This window comes from Lepidochelys kempii, chromosome 1, assembly GCF_965140285.1.
Source record: "Lepidochelys kempii isolate rLepKem1 chromosome 1, rLepKem1.hap1, whole genome shotgun sequence".
Lineage (NCBI taxonomy): Eukaryota > Metazoa > Chordata > Testudines > Cheloniidae > Lepidochelys > Lepidochelys kempii.
The window spans coordinates 240,550,616-240,566,381 of record NC_136380.1 but is presented as its reverse complement, the minus strand read 5'-3'; the positions used below and the strand labels follow the sequence as shown (position 1 = coordinate 240,566,381).

Below are 15,766 nucleotides of genomic sequence, written 5' to 3'. Positions count from 1 at the left end.
CCGTGGCAGCACTTTAACGTTGCCAGTGAAGACGTGCCCTGAGACACAACATGAAAATGACCTCAGCTATTGACATTGCCCTGACTATAATTATAATAATTAGATATAACAGTTAAAAAGGTTGCTCAATTACAAACATTTCTTTATCTGCAGCATATTCACCACTTAATGAGTTTTAACTATATGGAAAGTTTAGTTAAATCGCAGTTAGCTCATGTGATTAACTCAAAAAAATTAATCGGGATTAATTGCACTGTTAAACAGTAGAATAACAATTGAAATGTATTAAATATTTTTGGATGTTTTTCTCTATTTTCAAATATATTGGTTTCTGTTACAACACAGAATACAAAGTGTACAATGCTCACTTTATTATTTTTTATTACAAATATTTGCACTGTAAAAATGATAAAAGAAATAGTATTTTTCAGTTCACTTCATACAAGTACTGTAGTGCAATTTCTTTATCGTGAAAATGCAACTTACAAATGTAGATTTATTTATTTTTTTGTTACGTAGCTGCACTCAAAAACAAAACAAGGCAAAACTTTAGAGCCTACAAGTCCACTCAGTCCTACTTCTTGTTCAGCCAATCGCAAAGACAAACAAGTTTGTTTACATTTACGGGAGATAATGCTGCCCACTTCTTATTAACAACATCCCCAGAAAGTGAGAACAGGCATTCACGTGGGACTTTTGTAGCCAGTATTGCAAGGTATTTACGTGCCAGATATGCTAAACATTTGTATGCCCCTTCATGCTTCGGCCACCATTCCAGAGGACATGCTTTCATGCTGATGACACTCGTTAAAAAAAAAAAAATACATAAATTAAATTTGTGACTGAACTCCTTACGGGAGAACTGTATTTCTTCGGCTCTGTTTTACCCATATTCTGCCATATATTTCATGTTACAACAGTCTCAGGTGATGACTCAGCACATGTTCATTTTAAGAACACTTTCGCTGCAGATTTGACAAAATGCAAAGAAGGTACCAATGTGAGATTTCTAAAGCTAGCTACAGCACTCGACCCAAGGTTTAAGAATCAGAAGTGCCTTCCAAAATCTGAGAGGGACGAGGTGTGGAGCATGCTTTCAGAAGTCTTAAAAGAGCTACACTCCAATGTGGAAACTACAGAACCCGAACCACCAAAAAAGAAAATCAACCTTCTGCTGGTGGCATCTGACTCAGATTATAAAAATGAACGTGTCGGTCCGTACTGCTTTTGGTTGTTATCGAGCAGAACCTGTCATCAGCATGGAAGCATGACCTCTGGAATGGTGGTTGATGCATGAAGGGACATGTGAATCTTTAGCACATCTGGCATGTAAATATCTTGCAAGGCCGTCTACAACAGTGCCATGTGAACACCTGTTCTCACTTTCAGGTGACATTGTGAACAAGAAGCAAGCAGCAGCATCTCCCATAAATGTAAACAAACTTGTTTGTCTGAGCAATTGGCTGAACAAGAAATAGGACTGAATGGACATGTAGGGTCGAAAGTTTTACATTGTTTTATTTTTGAATGCAGTTATTTTGTACATAATTCTACATTTATAAATTGCACTTTCATGACTACAGTACTTGTACTAGGTGAATTGAAAAATATTTCTTTTGTTTTTTACAGTGCCAATACTTGTAAAAAAATAAATATAAAGTGAGCACTGTATACTTTCTATTGTGTTGTAATTGAAATCAATATATTTGAAAATGTAGAAAATATCCAAAAATATTTAAATAAATGGTATTCTATTATATAACAGCGCAATTAATTGCGATTAATTTTTTAATTGCGTGATTAATCGCAATTAATTTTTAAATTGCTTGACAGCCCTAGCAACAAGCCATTTGTTAGCGATAGAAGTGTGAAAAAATTACAGTTTTTAAATGAACCATTTAAAAATAATTATTGCTCAAACTAATAGATTTAAAAATTTGAAAAACTCGTTATTTAATGTTTGGGGAGGATACACTAAATTATTCATACATAACTAAGAGGTTTAATCTCTGCTTTAGGTGTAAATCTCAAAGTAACTTAACTATGGAACCAGAAAGATATCTCCATAATTAAAACAGTATTAAATGACACGTCTTCCACACAAAGATCCAACACTGCACTAAACCATTCAGATGCAATTACCTCTGAAGTGAACCCCCCCCCCCATTTAGTAGTGCACAGTAACAGTACAAGAGTTAAACACAGGAGTGAAAAATACATTAAATTGAAGGGAAACTAAGGGGGAAGTTTATGGGAAGAATATAGTTTCCCAGCTCACAATTTGACCAGAGGCCTGCTTTTTTTGTAAGTGCTGACCACCCGGATTTCCAGCTGAAGTAAAGAAGAGCTGTGGGTGCTCAGCCCCTCTGACAATCATATCCCAAGATACCAAGGCTATTCTTCTGACAAGTGTCATGAAGTCTTTAAGAGCCTCATTTCTGTGTCTGTTTTTAATGCACTCTTTTCTAGTGCAATCCAAAGGTAACACTTGTAGTTTGCTATGAATGTAGCAGTGGCACAAGCTAAACTCAAGCTAACTAATGCTTGGTATTCACACCCAGGTGTGACAAAATTTACAAAATTACACAACTCATTTCATGGTTTGATACCTTTGCTTTTCACTTGATAAATTAATAATCACAATTGAGGGCAGTGGAAATAAACCAGAAAAAAAGTTCATGATGAATTTTGTAACATACAGTCTGCAAAGTGTAGATTTTTGTTGGTGCTCAGACTTATCAGCCATTTTCCTAAGTCCTGCAACACAAAAGCCAGAAAATATCTCAGTATTAATGAATCCTTTAAAAACAGAACATGTCTATAGAACAAAGGGTTTTAAGATCCAGTGCAGATGTCAATCAACCTATCTTTCCCTGAAAAAAAAGTAAAAAAAAGGACTGCTTCAATGCTTTTAGCTTCATGACTAAGCTAAGCTTCATATGATTTAGTCACAGCATTTTTAGTAAAAGTCATGGACAGATCACAGACAATAAACAAAAATTCACAGCCTGTGACCAGTCCATGATTTATACTATAAATACCCTTGGCTAAATCTTGAGGGGGGGGCACTCCCGGGCGGCTGCTACTGGGGTGGGACAGTGGCACCAGCTGCTGGGGGCTGCCGGAGCACAGTCTGCTCCAGCCACCCCAGGGGCCGCTGCTTGGGCTGTTCCTGGGGCTGTCTGATCAGCTGGCCCTGGAGGCAACTGCTTTGGTAGCCCTCAGGTCAGCCATACTGGCTGCTCCAGAAGTCACGGAAAGTTATGGAATCCATGACTTCTGCAACCTCCATGACAGACACGGTGCCCTATTCATGACTGATTGGTATTCTAGAGCTCATGATCCTGAGTGCAGAACAGAGATTCTGGGTTTTCCAGGGATATTCAGCAAAAGCATGAAAACACCATTGGCCAGATTTTGATTTTGGTTACGCTGCTGCAAATCTGAATTACCTCCATTGCCTTTAGTGGAGTTGCTCTGGCTTTACAGTGGTGTGACTGAGATCAGAATCTGGCCCCAGTTGTCTGATGATGATTTTTAAACAAATCAACTCCCGTAAAGTAAGATCACTCCAGAAATAACATTTTAGTTTTCAACATAACTCAGAGAGGTTCTCACTTGATTACAGATTCTGCAGTAAAAGAAAACATCCCTGAAGGCGGGTTCCTTTCCAAATGTTCTAGCAAGGATAAAGTTGTACACAATGGAAAATTGAATATATGTTTACTCTTTACAAATAACTTGGTAATTCATAGGTGCTGAGAAGGAATTCCATACCTTTTGCCTATATCTTCTGTGTCTTTTTTTCAGCCATGCTCCTTGATGTACCAGCTTGACTTTTTGCCACCAACACAACCATTTTAGAGAACAAATCAGTCAGGAACCAAATTTACAAAAATGACTACTAATTTTGGGTGTCCACTTTGGATACTAAGTGCCTGATTTTCAGCGATACTGAGCACTCACAGCTGCCACTGACTTACTCCATTTGGCATTGTGGATGCTTAATATGTCTGAAAACAAATCCCTCTGTTGCTCAAGTTGGGCACCCAACAGATCCAGATGAGTGGACACTTCTTTACTCATTTCAGCTCTGAGAAAGAGAAACATTTCAATGAATGAAGATGAAAATACCACTCGAATAGCGCTTGGAGTCAGAATATTATTAAAGATACAGAATAAAGTGAAAATAATAGTATTTTATCTAATAGTTAAAGTTCAATGGTAATCATATTATTTTATGTTTATCTAGTTTGTTTAAAGCACTGTGGGATACATGGACTGTAGATTGGGCCACTCGCCATCAAAAAGGTATAAAGTAGAGAGGGCCGGAGAATGGCAAGTCTGTCTTGCAAAAACTTTTGGGGTTTCCAAATTTGTTTTCATTCTTCATTGGAATGAGAACAAAAACCTTTCAAAAGTTTTCATGAAACAGAATTGTGTTGACACGTCCATTTTCATATTGAAAAGGTCAGGTTTCCAGTTCAGGTCTCTCTCTCTCTCTTTCTCCACTCTGGACCTCAGAATCCTTCCTGATGAAAAAATTGTTGAAATTGATACATTTCCATGAAATGGTTCAGTTTTGATTAAATGACATATTTGGATGAAGTATATTTAGTTGAAAATCTTCCAACCAGCTCTAGTATAAAGGATTCTTTGGAAGGAAATTTTTTGTCAAGAATGAATAGAGGGTACCGGGGTGGGGGTGGGATAAGCGTGGGGGATTCCTGGAGGGAGAGAATGGAATTTGGGGTGTATCTGGTTACAGGGGGGTGGTCTTGTGTGTGTGTGTGTGTGTGAGGGGGTTAGTGATGCAAATAGGCAAGGGGTGGTGGAAAGTGAGGGTTGCCGTGGGGAGATTGTGACCTCCTCTCGGCACTGTGATGCTGTAGGGCACCAGCTGGTGTGGGGTGCATGGCCTGGGCTCCCTCCCACCAAGCTGCGTAGAGTGATACAGCAGTGGAAACATCACTATCCAAAGCTGCTGCTTTTCATCCGAAAGGGAAGGCAGCACCACTAGAGGCACTATGGTAAGGACAAATGCAGCAACTCCCCATTCAAGGCGCGAACAAGGTATTCTGGGAATGTGAAGACATGAGACTGTAGTCTCTCTACTACCTGATCTGCTCTGGAGCTGCATGAGAGGGAGAGGATTGTGGTTGCTTTTTGCTTCAGTGTTTGGAATCTGGGATGGGGGGGCTGAATGGGACCAGAGATTGATGTCTTTGATTGATAGACTATAAGGTCTGCAGAGCCCTAATAATTCAACTAGTAATTCCTGCACTGAGCCCAATAATTTGCAACTGAACTTGAGTAAATTTTTTAGAAAGACACCCAGCCTTGTTTTAAAGACTTAGAGTGAGGGAAAATGTACTACACCCCTGGCTAAGGTGTTCCAATGTGTAATGACCCTCATTTAACAATTTATGCCTTATTTCCCGTATGACTTTTCCTAGCTTCAGGTTCCAGCAATTTTATCTTGTTACGCTTTTGACAACTAGATTGAAGAGTCCTCTGGTTAGTACCAGATACCTTCTTCCTGTGTAGGTACTCAGAGGCCATGATCAAGTTGCCACTGTAAGGTGTATCCTACAGTCCTGGAATAATTCTTGCAGCTCTTTACTAAATCCTCTGCAACTCTTCAATAATTGGATCAAATCTGGCATGCACAGGGTTTCGATGCACAGACCCTGTGATGCACTAGGTGGGGGCTTTTTATTCTGTTCCACCTCATAACAGGGGAACTGAAATGCTGGATTTGAGAAGCTAACTAACGCTCACACATTCAAAGGGGAAGAAGAGGCAGATATAATTTGGGGAGGGACTACTACTTCCTTTTCCATCCCCCTCTCCGCCCCCCCCCACACTCTTAAAAACATGCTGGCAAGGTCTGCATTTTTAACTGAGGTGTGAATTTTTTTTTAACTTAATAAAATTTTTAAAGTACAATGTACCCTCAATATATCCAGATGACACATGATGAAATGCCTATAATCTAGAAAATGACAATCTTAAGTACTTTTGGATTCTTACAGTGTATGTGTACATGTCACTTCTTATTCAATCCATAACTTCAAGCTATACCAAGGTAATAAATACATCCAGATTAAAACTGACAAAATTACATCTGATTAAAGGGAAAAAACGATACTTCTAAATCGTATTATTTTTGACAACACAGCGGGAAATCCAGGAGCGTGGTGAAGTAGCATGCAGAGAAATAGGTCATGGACATGTACAGCCTACATTTTCAGAAGGGGCTAGTGACATTGGGTCCCCAGTAGGAGACACCACCAAAGCCCGAGTCTCAGAAAGGGCTGAATACTCACCCACAGAAAAATTGGGCTCATTAAAGGGTCTCGGTTTGTAACCCCAACAGTAGAGGCATCCAAAATCATTAGCCACTTTTGAAAATTTAGATCATATTAGAAGATCTGAGCACCCATTCATTGGTGCCCACAGTCCTAGTTATGACATCATACCCCTGCTGATCATCAATGGCTTGTGTCACAGACCCCTGACCTCACTGACAGGACACTAAGTAAAGGGAGAGACTCTTGCTATTTATCACAGAGAGCACATGGGATTTATAGTGTGTCAAATACAGGCTGGGAAAAACAGTGAGGCAAATTCATCCTGGGTGGAACACCATTACATCAGTGGAATTACAAAGAGGATGAATTTGGTCTTCTGAACTATTTGGTGCCTGCTGTTTATGATTCTGTGTCTTTACTTTAGTAACATTGAATGGTTCTCATAATAGGAGATAAGATAGGAATCTAGAAACGACACAAAACTATGAGAAATGTAAAAGAGGTCATAATTTCAGGAACATAATTAACAAACTATTTTTTTCTGATTATTTTTAACTTAACTCCTCATTTATGTCCTATTCATCCTTCTGATTCTCATCTAAACTAAAATCCCTTTACACAGTGCTGGAAGTATAAAGTAGCCTTAAAGTGGGTGTAAACATAATTCATTTCCACTTTAAGGTCGTTTTACCCTGCCACAGAGGGGTAAAAGGGGTTTAGTATAAATGAGAATCAGGCCCTGTGTGGGTGTGAGAAGGGTAGCAACCCCTCCAAAACAGAAAGAGAAATGGGCAAAAGACCTGATTCAAAGCCTACTGAAATAAATGGAAGCACCCCCATTTCACTCCCACTTCAATAAGCACAATTGAATTAGCCATTATTCCATGGAAATTCTCATGCTTACAATTAGCAATAGCATATTCTGTCCATAGGCCTCCTGAAGAACTATGATGGGAAGAAAACATTCCCAATTAATTCCCTTTCATTTTAGTCCCTACAATTATATTTAAATTCTTTCCTAGTACAGGGCTTTGCTCTGGAGATCCATCCCCCACCACACACACAGCTTCACCATCTACTTAGATGGATCTAACAACATGTGTGGACTCATGGTAGTGAGTACATATGAAAAACAACAAGGTAGCTGCTACCTTGAAGATAAGACTATACCTCAGTACGGATGAAGCCTAAATCAGACTGTGCTCTAAATGTCTGCAAACTGTATAGGGTCTGGTTTTCTAGTACTGCAGTGTGGATACAGTTAATAAGAACAAATGTGAACCCCAAACTGTTAGACTGGGAATTCAGTATACAAGTTTGGAGTAGGGTCAGGATTTAAATATCCTAGAGATCAGTTTACCATGCCTGGGACTCTGAGGAAGGTCCACTCTCTTCATTGTTAAAGGAACAGCAACTTATTTTAAAGCCATTTACTTTGAAACCCCCTGTTTCAAATCTCTTGCTTCTCTTGGCATTTCTCCCTGTGTCAGTCAGAGCATTTCCAAATTGTAGCAAGTGTAGTGAAGAAAAGGGTTTCGTGCGGATCTGCTCTGCCTTTGGGATTTATCACAGGGAGCTGATTCAAAAGGTAGAGTTAAGATATTCACTGGAAAGGAACAATATCTGATTAGGGGAAAAGGAGGCAGATCTGCAGCCTTTATGAGGCACAAGTCCTATTATGAAATGAATAACTCTCCAGAACAAGCTTCCCACTGTGTGAGAAGATATAGAAAGAAGGCTGATTACCAGAAAACAGCTCCTGTCTTCATCTGAACTGGGCAGAGGTTTTTCCTTTTTTGATGAATGAGTTGGCATATTCAACTTATTTACAGCACAGTGCGCGTTATAACAGCAGGAGAAGACATGGGCCAGAAACCAGAATGAAATCCAACCTCATCTGATTCTTACACTCACTAAAAACAAATAAAAATCTTATTTGTGTTTAAATAAAAATGGAACATGGCTTCACTCCTAGCTTTGGGTTTGGTTCTTGAAAACCTGAGACATGGTCAACAAGGTTTTATAAAATCAAATCCACCCTTGGTTTTGGTATCTTTAACTATCAAGGAGGCTGAGATGGTACTTTAAAACTTTGAGAATACACAGCATGTTTTTGTTTTTGACTCCAGAAACACATTCCAAAGTATAATGGTCAGGATCTCTGTGCTGTGGAGAGGGATGAGAAAAAGAAACTCTTCTTGATGATCATTCAGCACATTTGTAATACATAATTCTTAGGAGAGCATGGTTGTGTTGATCCAGCCATGTCTGATTCCTGAGCATGACTGAGCCAGGTCAGCATTCAGATAGGAAGGTTCCAAGAAAAATGGAGTCTGTGGAAGACATACACATCTTTTGGGTATCAAATTGTTGCTTATAGACTACAACCAGATTACTGTACCAATGGGAGAAAACCAGAGTTTCTATTAACTCAGTAGGTAGCCTCACTTCTTTTCAGTTCAGAGGTCTGGGCTCCAGGTCTTGCTGGAATGGATTTCTTAGAAATAAGGATCATCTCTGGTTTAATCTTTAATTTAAAAACAAATCCTGAGCCCAGAATGTGCCACACTATTTGATGTGCAAGCCTCAGAAGCCTATAGCCAGCCTATCTTGGGGGAAATCTATAAATGGGGGTTAGGGGGTGCAATATTACTCTTGCACGGTCATGGGAGCTGCCCTAGATATATACTGAACATACCATGTATAGTCCTTTGTGAATTGTCCCTCCATGCTGGAGTCATGAGTATGAAGGATAGGAAGACACTTTCCTTGTGAGTAGGTTATTCCATAAGTGACTTCTGCAGGGTCTCTAGCACTTTGCTTTGAAGTAGTTAATAGTGGCCACTGCTAGACAAGAAGCTAAATGATGGTTCATTGGTCTGATCCAGTACGGCAATCCCTGTATTCCTATTCCTGCTACATGAAGAGGAAAGTAATTGAGGAAGAGGTAGCGATACAATTCTATACACCTCAGAATTCTTTGATCTCTATCAGTCTGGGGTCAGACCAGGTTATAGATCTGGAACTGGATTACTATTGATGGGAGACAATCTCCTTCTAGTAATGAACACGAGTAAGATGTCCATACAGATTCTATTAACTCTCTGTAAATAGATTCTGATGCCACTGATAAGGTACTGTTGGTTCAGGTAGAACTGCGGGCTCTTAGCAAAATCGTTCTACAGTGGGTTTGCTCCTTCCTCTGATCCCAGAGAGTAATGCTGGGCTCTTAAGTGTGGCTCTGCTTCAAGAGTCACTCTAAAACTGGCAGCATGAGTGTCATGTTCGTTGTTTCATATCAAATTTGCTTAATTTACAAATAAAAAGATGTTTCTCCTACTTGCCAGCCCTGCAAACTCAATATGGAAATCAACAAACAAGCTGAATTCTATCTTTCTGGTGCAGCATTACAAGTAACAAAAGATTCTTTAGACCAAATTATGCTTTCGCTGATACCCCAGTGAATTTAGTGGAATTGCACAGGGGTATATAACGGCTTAATTTGAAGGCATGGCGTATAGCTGTCACAGCACAAGAAAACCAGCTTGATTATCGGATCTCAGGCTGAATTTCAGGGCTGGCAGTTAGGAAACCCATCCCAATCATTTCACTTGTAAGATGAGCAAATTTAAACAGACAACAACATGGAGCCGAGGATGACGTTTTTCCGGACTGAATTTCAGAGCAGGGCTGCACTGAGACCAGTTCCAGTCTGTTCAGGGCTTTTACCTTCAAAGAGTGCTTCTCAGCTTATATAATGTAAAGGCAGTTAATGGCTTGTCTTCACTGCAAAGTTAACTTGAGTTATAACTCGAGTGTGGTTGTACTTGTAACTCAGGTTGGCTAGTCTGTCAGGGAGTGTAGGCTAAAGCTTGAGTTAGCACAACTCACTCACGACAGCTCTGCCGCATGGACCCAGGCTAGTGCCACTTGAATGCTGCTAGTTTAGTCCTCCAGCTTTTTCCTGTGATTCCCCCCATGTGCCCAAGCGGGACAGAGACGTTCTACCACAATTCACTGGGAAAGAAATCATACTGCATCACAGCTTGCAGCATTGTAAAGAACCATGCGATATGCCCTCAGAAGTTTCAGTGCCATACGAGTGAGTGGAGCATCAGCGTGGACACAGCAGATTGAGTGTTGTTTGGCAGTGTGACTGCTCTCATTTGAGCTAGTTAAACTCCAGAGGATTAATTCAAGTGTAGATAACACAAGTTCATGCTGCAGCGAAGACATACCCTAAGACTGACTAGGAAGTGCTTGCTAAAATATCTTATGTTTCACTATACCTCATCCAGCAGCAAATGCTTACCCAAAGGGGTTTTTGTAATTCATACTCTTTGGTGGTCTATAGAGCAAAACTTCGGGGCAAGAGACATTTATTTTGTTAAGCATTTAATTATTTTTGGTTTGTGTTTTAGTTTTATGTAATTACAGTGCTTAGCTGACGTGACAATAACCACTTTGGAAATTGATTAAATATATATATGTGCTTGCTCAAAATATGCTTCAATGACACTGGCTGCTGCACAGCCATGTCGAAATGTGCAGGGTGCACACCTGCAAGTGTGTGAATATGAGCTCTCAGGAGATTAGTTTCACATGTTAAGGATCTTAAGTGCCAAGGGAATGAGGCTGAGTCAACAACTGCTTGAGCTGGGCACTGATGAAGGCAGGTTTTCCCATCCTCCAGTCCAGTCTCCCAGTTGAGGGCTAACAGCACAGAAGACACCTCACCCCTCTTGAGTTATATATAGTTAGAAAATGCTGCATACTGTGTCAGGTCCCAGCCAAGAATAAAAATAAATGGACCTTGCACGTGCTGTTCATTTGGGATCTGTCATAGTGTTTACATGTTTGTGTGCATATGGGTATGCAAATACACGAGGGCATGTATTTGGTGGACACAGGTATGTGTGTGCATGCCTGAAAAGCTCCACGTTTCTTTGTGATTTGCTATTTATGTCCTTGTGTAGCTCTGCAGAAAAATACATTCACCATCCTATTTGTAAATAAGAGTTGGAACTTCTACTACAGGCAAAGAACAAAGGCTAGGCCCCAGTTCCATGGGTCCATGTGCACACCAGTTCCAGTTGGGTATTTGAGATTGGAGACTCCAAACCAGTCAAGGTTAGAGGTTGGTTTGAGATTTCTGAATGCAGCTATGACAAGCATATGTGACTATCAGGAGGAAGAAGGGTTGATGTGTATTAATTCTTCTGACCTGTGCTCTGTTCTCCCTACAGCGTGAGTGCATCTCTATTCATGTTGGCCAGGCTGGAGTTCAGATTGGCAATGCATGCTGGGAACTTTTCTGTCTGGAACATGGCATTCAGCCAGATGGCACCTTCAAGAATCAGTCCAACAAGGTCAACGATGATGACTCCTTTGCCACATTTTTCAGAGAGACAGGCACAGGAAAACATGTGCCACGGGCTATTATGGTAGACTTGGAGCAAACTGTAGTAGGTCAGTATAGAATTAACAATGGAAAATGGAAAAGATTCTACTCTTATGTGGGTCAGGGTTGGGGTCTAGCTGTCTCCAGCATATTGGTGGGGCAATCCCTTCTTTGCATTTCAATATGACCCCATAACTCGGATAAAACTAACCTATTTCAGGCTTTTAATGTCCAGCAGTTATAAACACTCATCTCTCAAAGGAAATTAAGTCTACTGATGGGAGAAGGGGAGAACACTGACTACACTTTCCCATAAGTGCCCCACCTTGCTATCAGCTCAGTCAGAAGGTTATCATTGCTAAGTATGGCTAAGTGTACCTCTCCTCATAAGATCCTCTAACTCTGATCTTGTTTGGGGTGATATTTTCCTTTGCCATTTGGGCGTTGTTCAGATTGGAGACAAGAGAAGCTGCTGCTGGTGGAAGGTGTTTCCTGAGAATTTCCCATCCCTTTTATCTGCAAGTCTCTTCTCTTGTCTAATGACTTGCCCTCTGGTCAGGTGATTTCATCCCTGGCCAAGCACAAGTCATTCCTTAAATTGGCTAACTCTGCTAAGAGAAAGAGACTGGTTTATAAAGCAACATTCACTTCTCCCTTCAGAACTTAGAGAGCATCATCTCTGTGACACACCTTCATTTTTGTACAAACTCAAGGATATTTCTAACACCCTGCTCTCCCATGTCACGTGCCTGCCAACAAACAGCACTGCCAATTAACAACTGTTTGGAGTGTTCAACAAAAATCATCAAAATTGGAGTATGTCCATTCAAGGCTTGTTATGGTTTCTCTTTCTTGGACAGATGAAGTGCGGACTGGCACTTACCGGAAGCTTTTCCATCCAGAACAGCTGATCACTGGAAAGGAGGATGCAGCTAATAACTATGCCCGTGGTCACTATACCATTGGCAAAGACAGAATTGACTTGGCATTAGATCGTATCCGTAAACTGGTAAGTGATAGTACATCAGAAACAAAATTTGGGGTTGGTGGCAGAAGTAGATGAATAGAACATATATGTCAATTGGAAGCTCTTGTTTTGCTCCCAATAGTGTCATTGGTTCGTAGTAGAGACTGATTGTATTGTAGGTCAGATTGGATGGTAGGTCAGTTCCCAGAGGGACGGAAGATTCAGACAGAAGCCTAAAATGTAGGTTCCTGCAGCTTAAATACTTTACATTTGTCACTGTAACAGCAAACTAGAAGTGATACCTATGGAGCTTACACCATTATGTGAGAGGGTGTTACCGAGTCCTTTCCCAGGAAGGCCTGGTGTGATCTCCGTGCTGTGTTACACACGTCCCGGCATCAATCTCAGGATGTGCTCAAGGAAGTCTCAGAGATTTAGACTGATTCCTTTTGTTCTCTGTTTGGCTTTTCAGACCGATGCCTGTTCTGGGCTACAGGGATTTCTGATTTTCCACAGCTTTGGTGGGGGCACTGGCTCTGGCTTCACCTCCTTGTTGATGGAACGCCTCTCCCTGGATTATGGCAAGAAGTCCAAACTGGAGTTTGCCATCTACCCAGCCCCTCAAGTCTCCACTGCCGTAGTGGAGCCGTACAACTCCATCCTGACCACCCACACCACCCTGGAGCATTCAGACTGCGCCTTCATGGTGGACAACGAGGCCATCTATGACATCTGCCGTCGCAACTTGGACATTGAGCGCCCCACTTACACCAACCTTAACCGTCTCATCAGCCAGATAGTCTCATCAATCACTGCCTCTCTGCGCTTCGATGGTGCCCTCAATGTGGATCTGACAGAGTTTCAGACCAACCTGGTGCCCTACCCTCGCATCCACTTCCCCCTGATGACATATGCACCCATTATCTCCTCCGAGAGAGCCTACCACGAACAGCTGTCAGTGGCAGAAATCACCAGTTCCTGCTTTGAACCCAACAACCAGATGGTGAAGTGTGATCCACGTCATGGAAAATACATGGCCTGCTGCATGCTGTACCGTGGTGACGTGGTTCCCAAAGATGTCAACGTAGCTATTGCTGCCATCAAGACCAAGAGAACTATCCAGTTTGTGGACTGGTGTCCAACAGGCTTCAAGGTGAGAGGGACAAAGACACACTGGTACTGTGTATTAAGGGATATTGCCAAGTAGTCCATCCCAAATTGTGATTTCAACTCTTGAACATTTTCCATTTGTGAGAAAAGGGAATGGTTAGAAGTGAGTGTGTGTGTAATCTTCAGTTAGTCCTTTGGAGAATGGACATGGACTGTTTACACATGTCCTATTTGCATATCCTACTTACACAGCCTCTTAAGCAGTCACGTAGCTGGCAGTCTGGCAAATGTCAACTCTATGAGAGTTAAAGTGTTTAGCAGATGGGGAGATTGTTCTCTAGACTAGTAATATATTTTGTTAAAAACGAGAATAAATTCTGGTAAATTAAACATTAGGAGCATTTCTCTGTGAAAATTCTTTTTTTTAAAAGAGCCTCCAGTTTCACATAATTCTCCACACATTCTATGCTCCCCTTACTGCCTATGTAGCAGCACTGACCGGCCTGATTTCCAGAGCAAAGCTGTCAAAAGCAATAGATGGAAAAATGTATCTATTTTTCTCATACGTATTAATGGGCTTTAAATTTGAAGATTTGTAGATGGCAAATACTTTCTGTATTAGTTCATCGAAAATACTTTCTGTATTAGTTCATCCGGAATAGCTGTGAGTTCAGTAAGCAACAGCAGCAGTTAAAAAAAGGAAGTAAGATGCTGGTGTTCATTAAAAGGAAAAAGATAAAGATGATTGTAGTGATGATAACAATGTCTCTGTGCTCCCTGATCTCATGTCCAGTTTTGGTTGCTCTCCCTTGTTTTCTCATGGGTTATCACTGAGAAATGAATAGTCCAAAAAGGGCAACATGGATGACCTTTGCCATTATGGTAATTTAATACTGTGGTTTCAGCCCCCTAACCCCTCTCTTGCCAACCACGTCTTAGGCTACTCCAACTTTTCCACCATATTTATTTGACTTTTGTTGTCTCTCTGGATCCTTCTTTTCTCCCTCACTTTTTCGTGCATCTTTCTTGTTCTTATTACCAGGTTGGAATCAATTACCAGCCTCCCACAATAACACCTGGAGGAGACCTGGCCCAAGTGGAACGTGCCGTCTGCATGCTAAGCAACACCACAGCCATCGCTGAGGCCTGGGCAAGGTTGGACCACAAGTTTGATCTGATGTATGCCAAGAGGGCATTTGTGCACTGGTATGTTGGTGAAGGCATGGAGGAAGGGGAGTTTGTAGAGGCCCGAGAGGACTTGTCTGCACTGGAGAAGGACTATGACGAAGTGGGAACAAACTCATTTGGAGAAGAAAATGACGGGGAGGAATTTTGAAATACACGTTGCCCCTTGCTGCACGCAGGATTGTCTTTGTGTCTCTTTATTGCATGTGTCTGCATTTCTGTTTGTTTTATACACACAACAGTTCTCATAGACTGAATATTATGAGGTCTATGTTCCAAGAATGCTCTTTCCTACCCCTCAAATCACAGGACAATGATGATATGAGATATGTCCACCTGCTCCTAAATCATAATTCCTAGGAAGACAACAAACCTTAGATACTATGCCAATGCACCCTGGGAGAAAGTTTCTTTTTGAGCCGAGTCCCACTGTATTATAATATAATATTTACTATATTTTACTAATCTAAGGATTCACTCATGCATCTCCAATATCATTATTTGACAAGTTTTATTTGTAATATTTGCTTTAAAATGCTATATACAGTTGTGGCAGTGAGACTGTGAAAAGACAGAGGATTGCTATTGCAGGAACCAATGTTACTGAGCAGCAATGCTTATCCATAGGTTCAAATTAGTTGGAAGATAAGTCAATAAAGCCTTCCTAGTTTACAATGCTATGAGACCCCTCATACTATTTCCTGCTCTTTCAAACATTTGATGTAGGACTCCTTGTTGTAGCTTTCTGAAAACTTTGTAAATGCCTCGGATAGGGCTTTTGCAAATGAC

The 15,766-nt window shown here is 40.9% G+C and overlaps 1 protein-coding gene across 1 annotated transcript; it reads left to right on the top strand.

The window, feature by feature from the left end:
• The first annotated feature begins 11,562 nt into the window (after positions 1-11,562).
• On the top strand, positions 11,563-15,766 carry LOC140901235 (tubulin alpha-8 chain). The gene is made up of 4 exons (XM_073319685.2): positions 11,563-11,783; positions 12,576-12,724; positions 13,155-13,835; positions 14,835-15,766. The coding sequence occupies exons 1-4, from the start codon at positions 11,756-11,758 to the stop codon at positions 15,126-15,128; spliced, it is 1,152 nt and encodes a 383-aa protein (XP_073175786.1). The 5' UTR covers positions 11,563-11,755; the 3' UTR covers positions 15,129-15,766.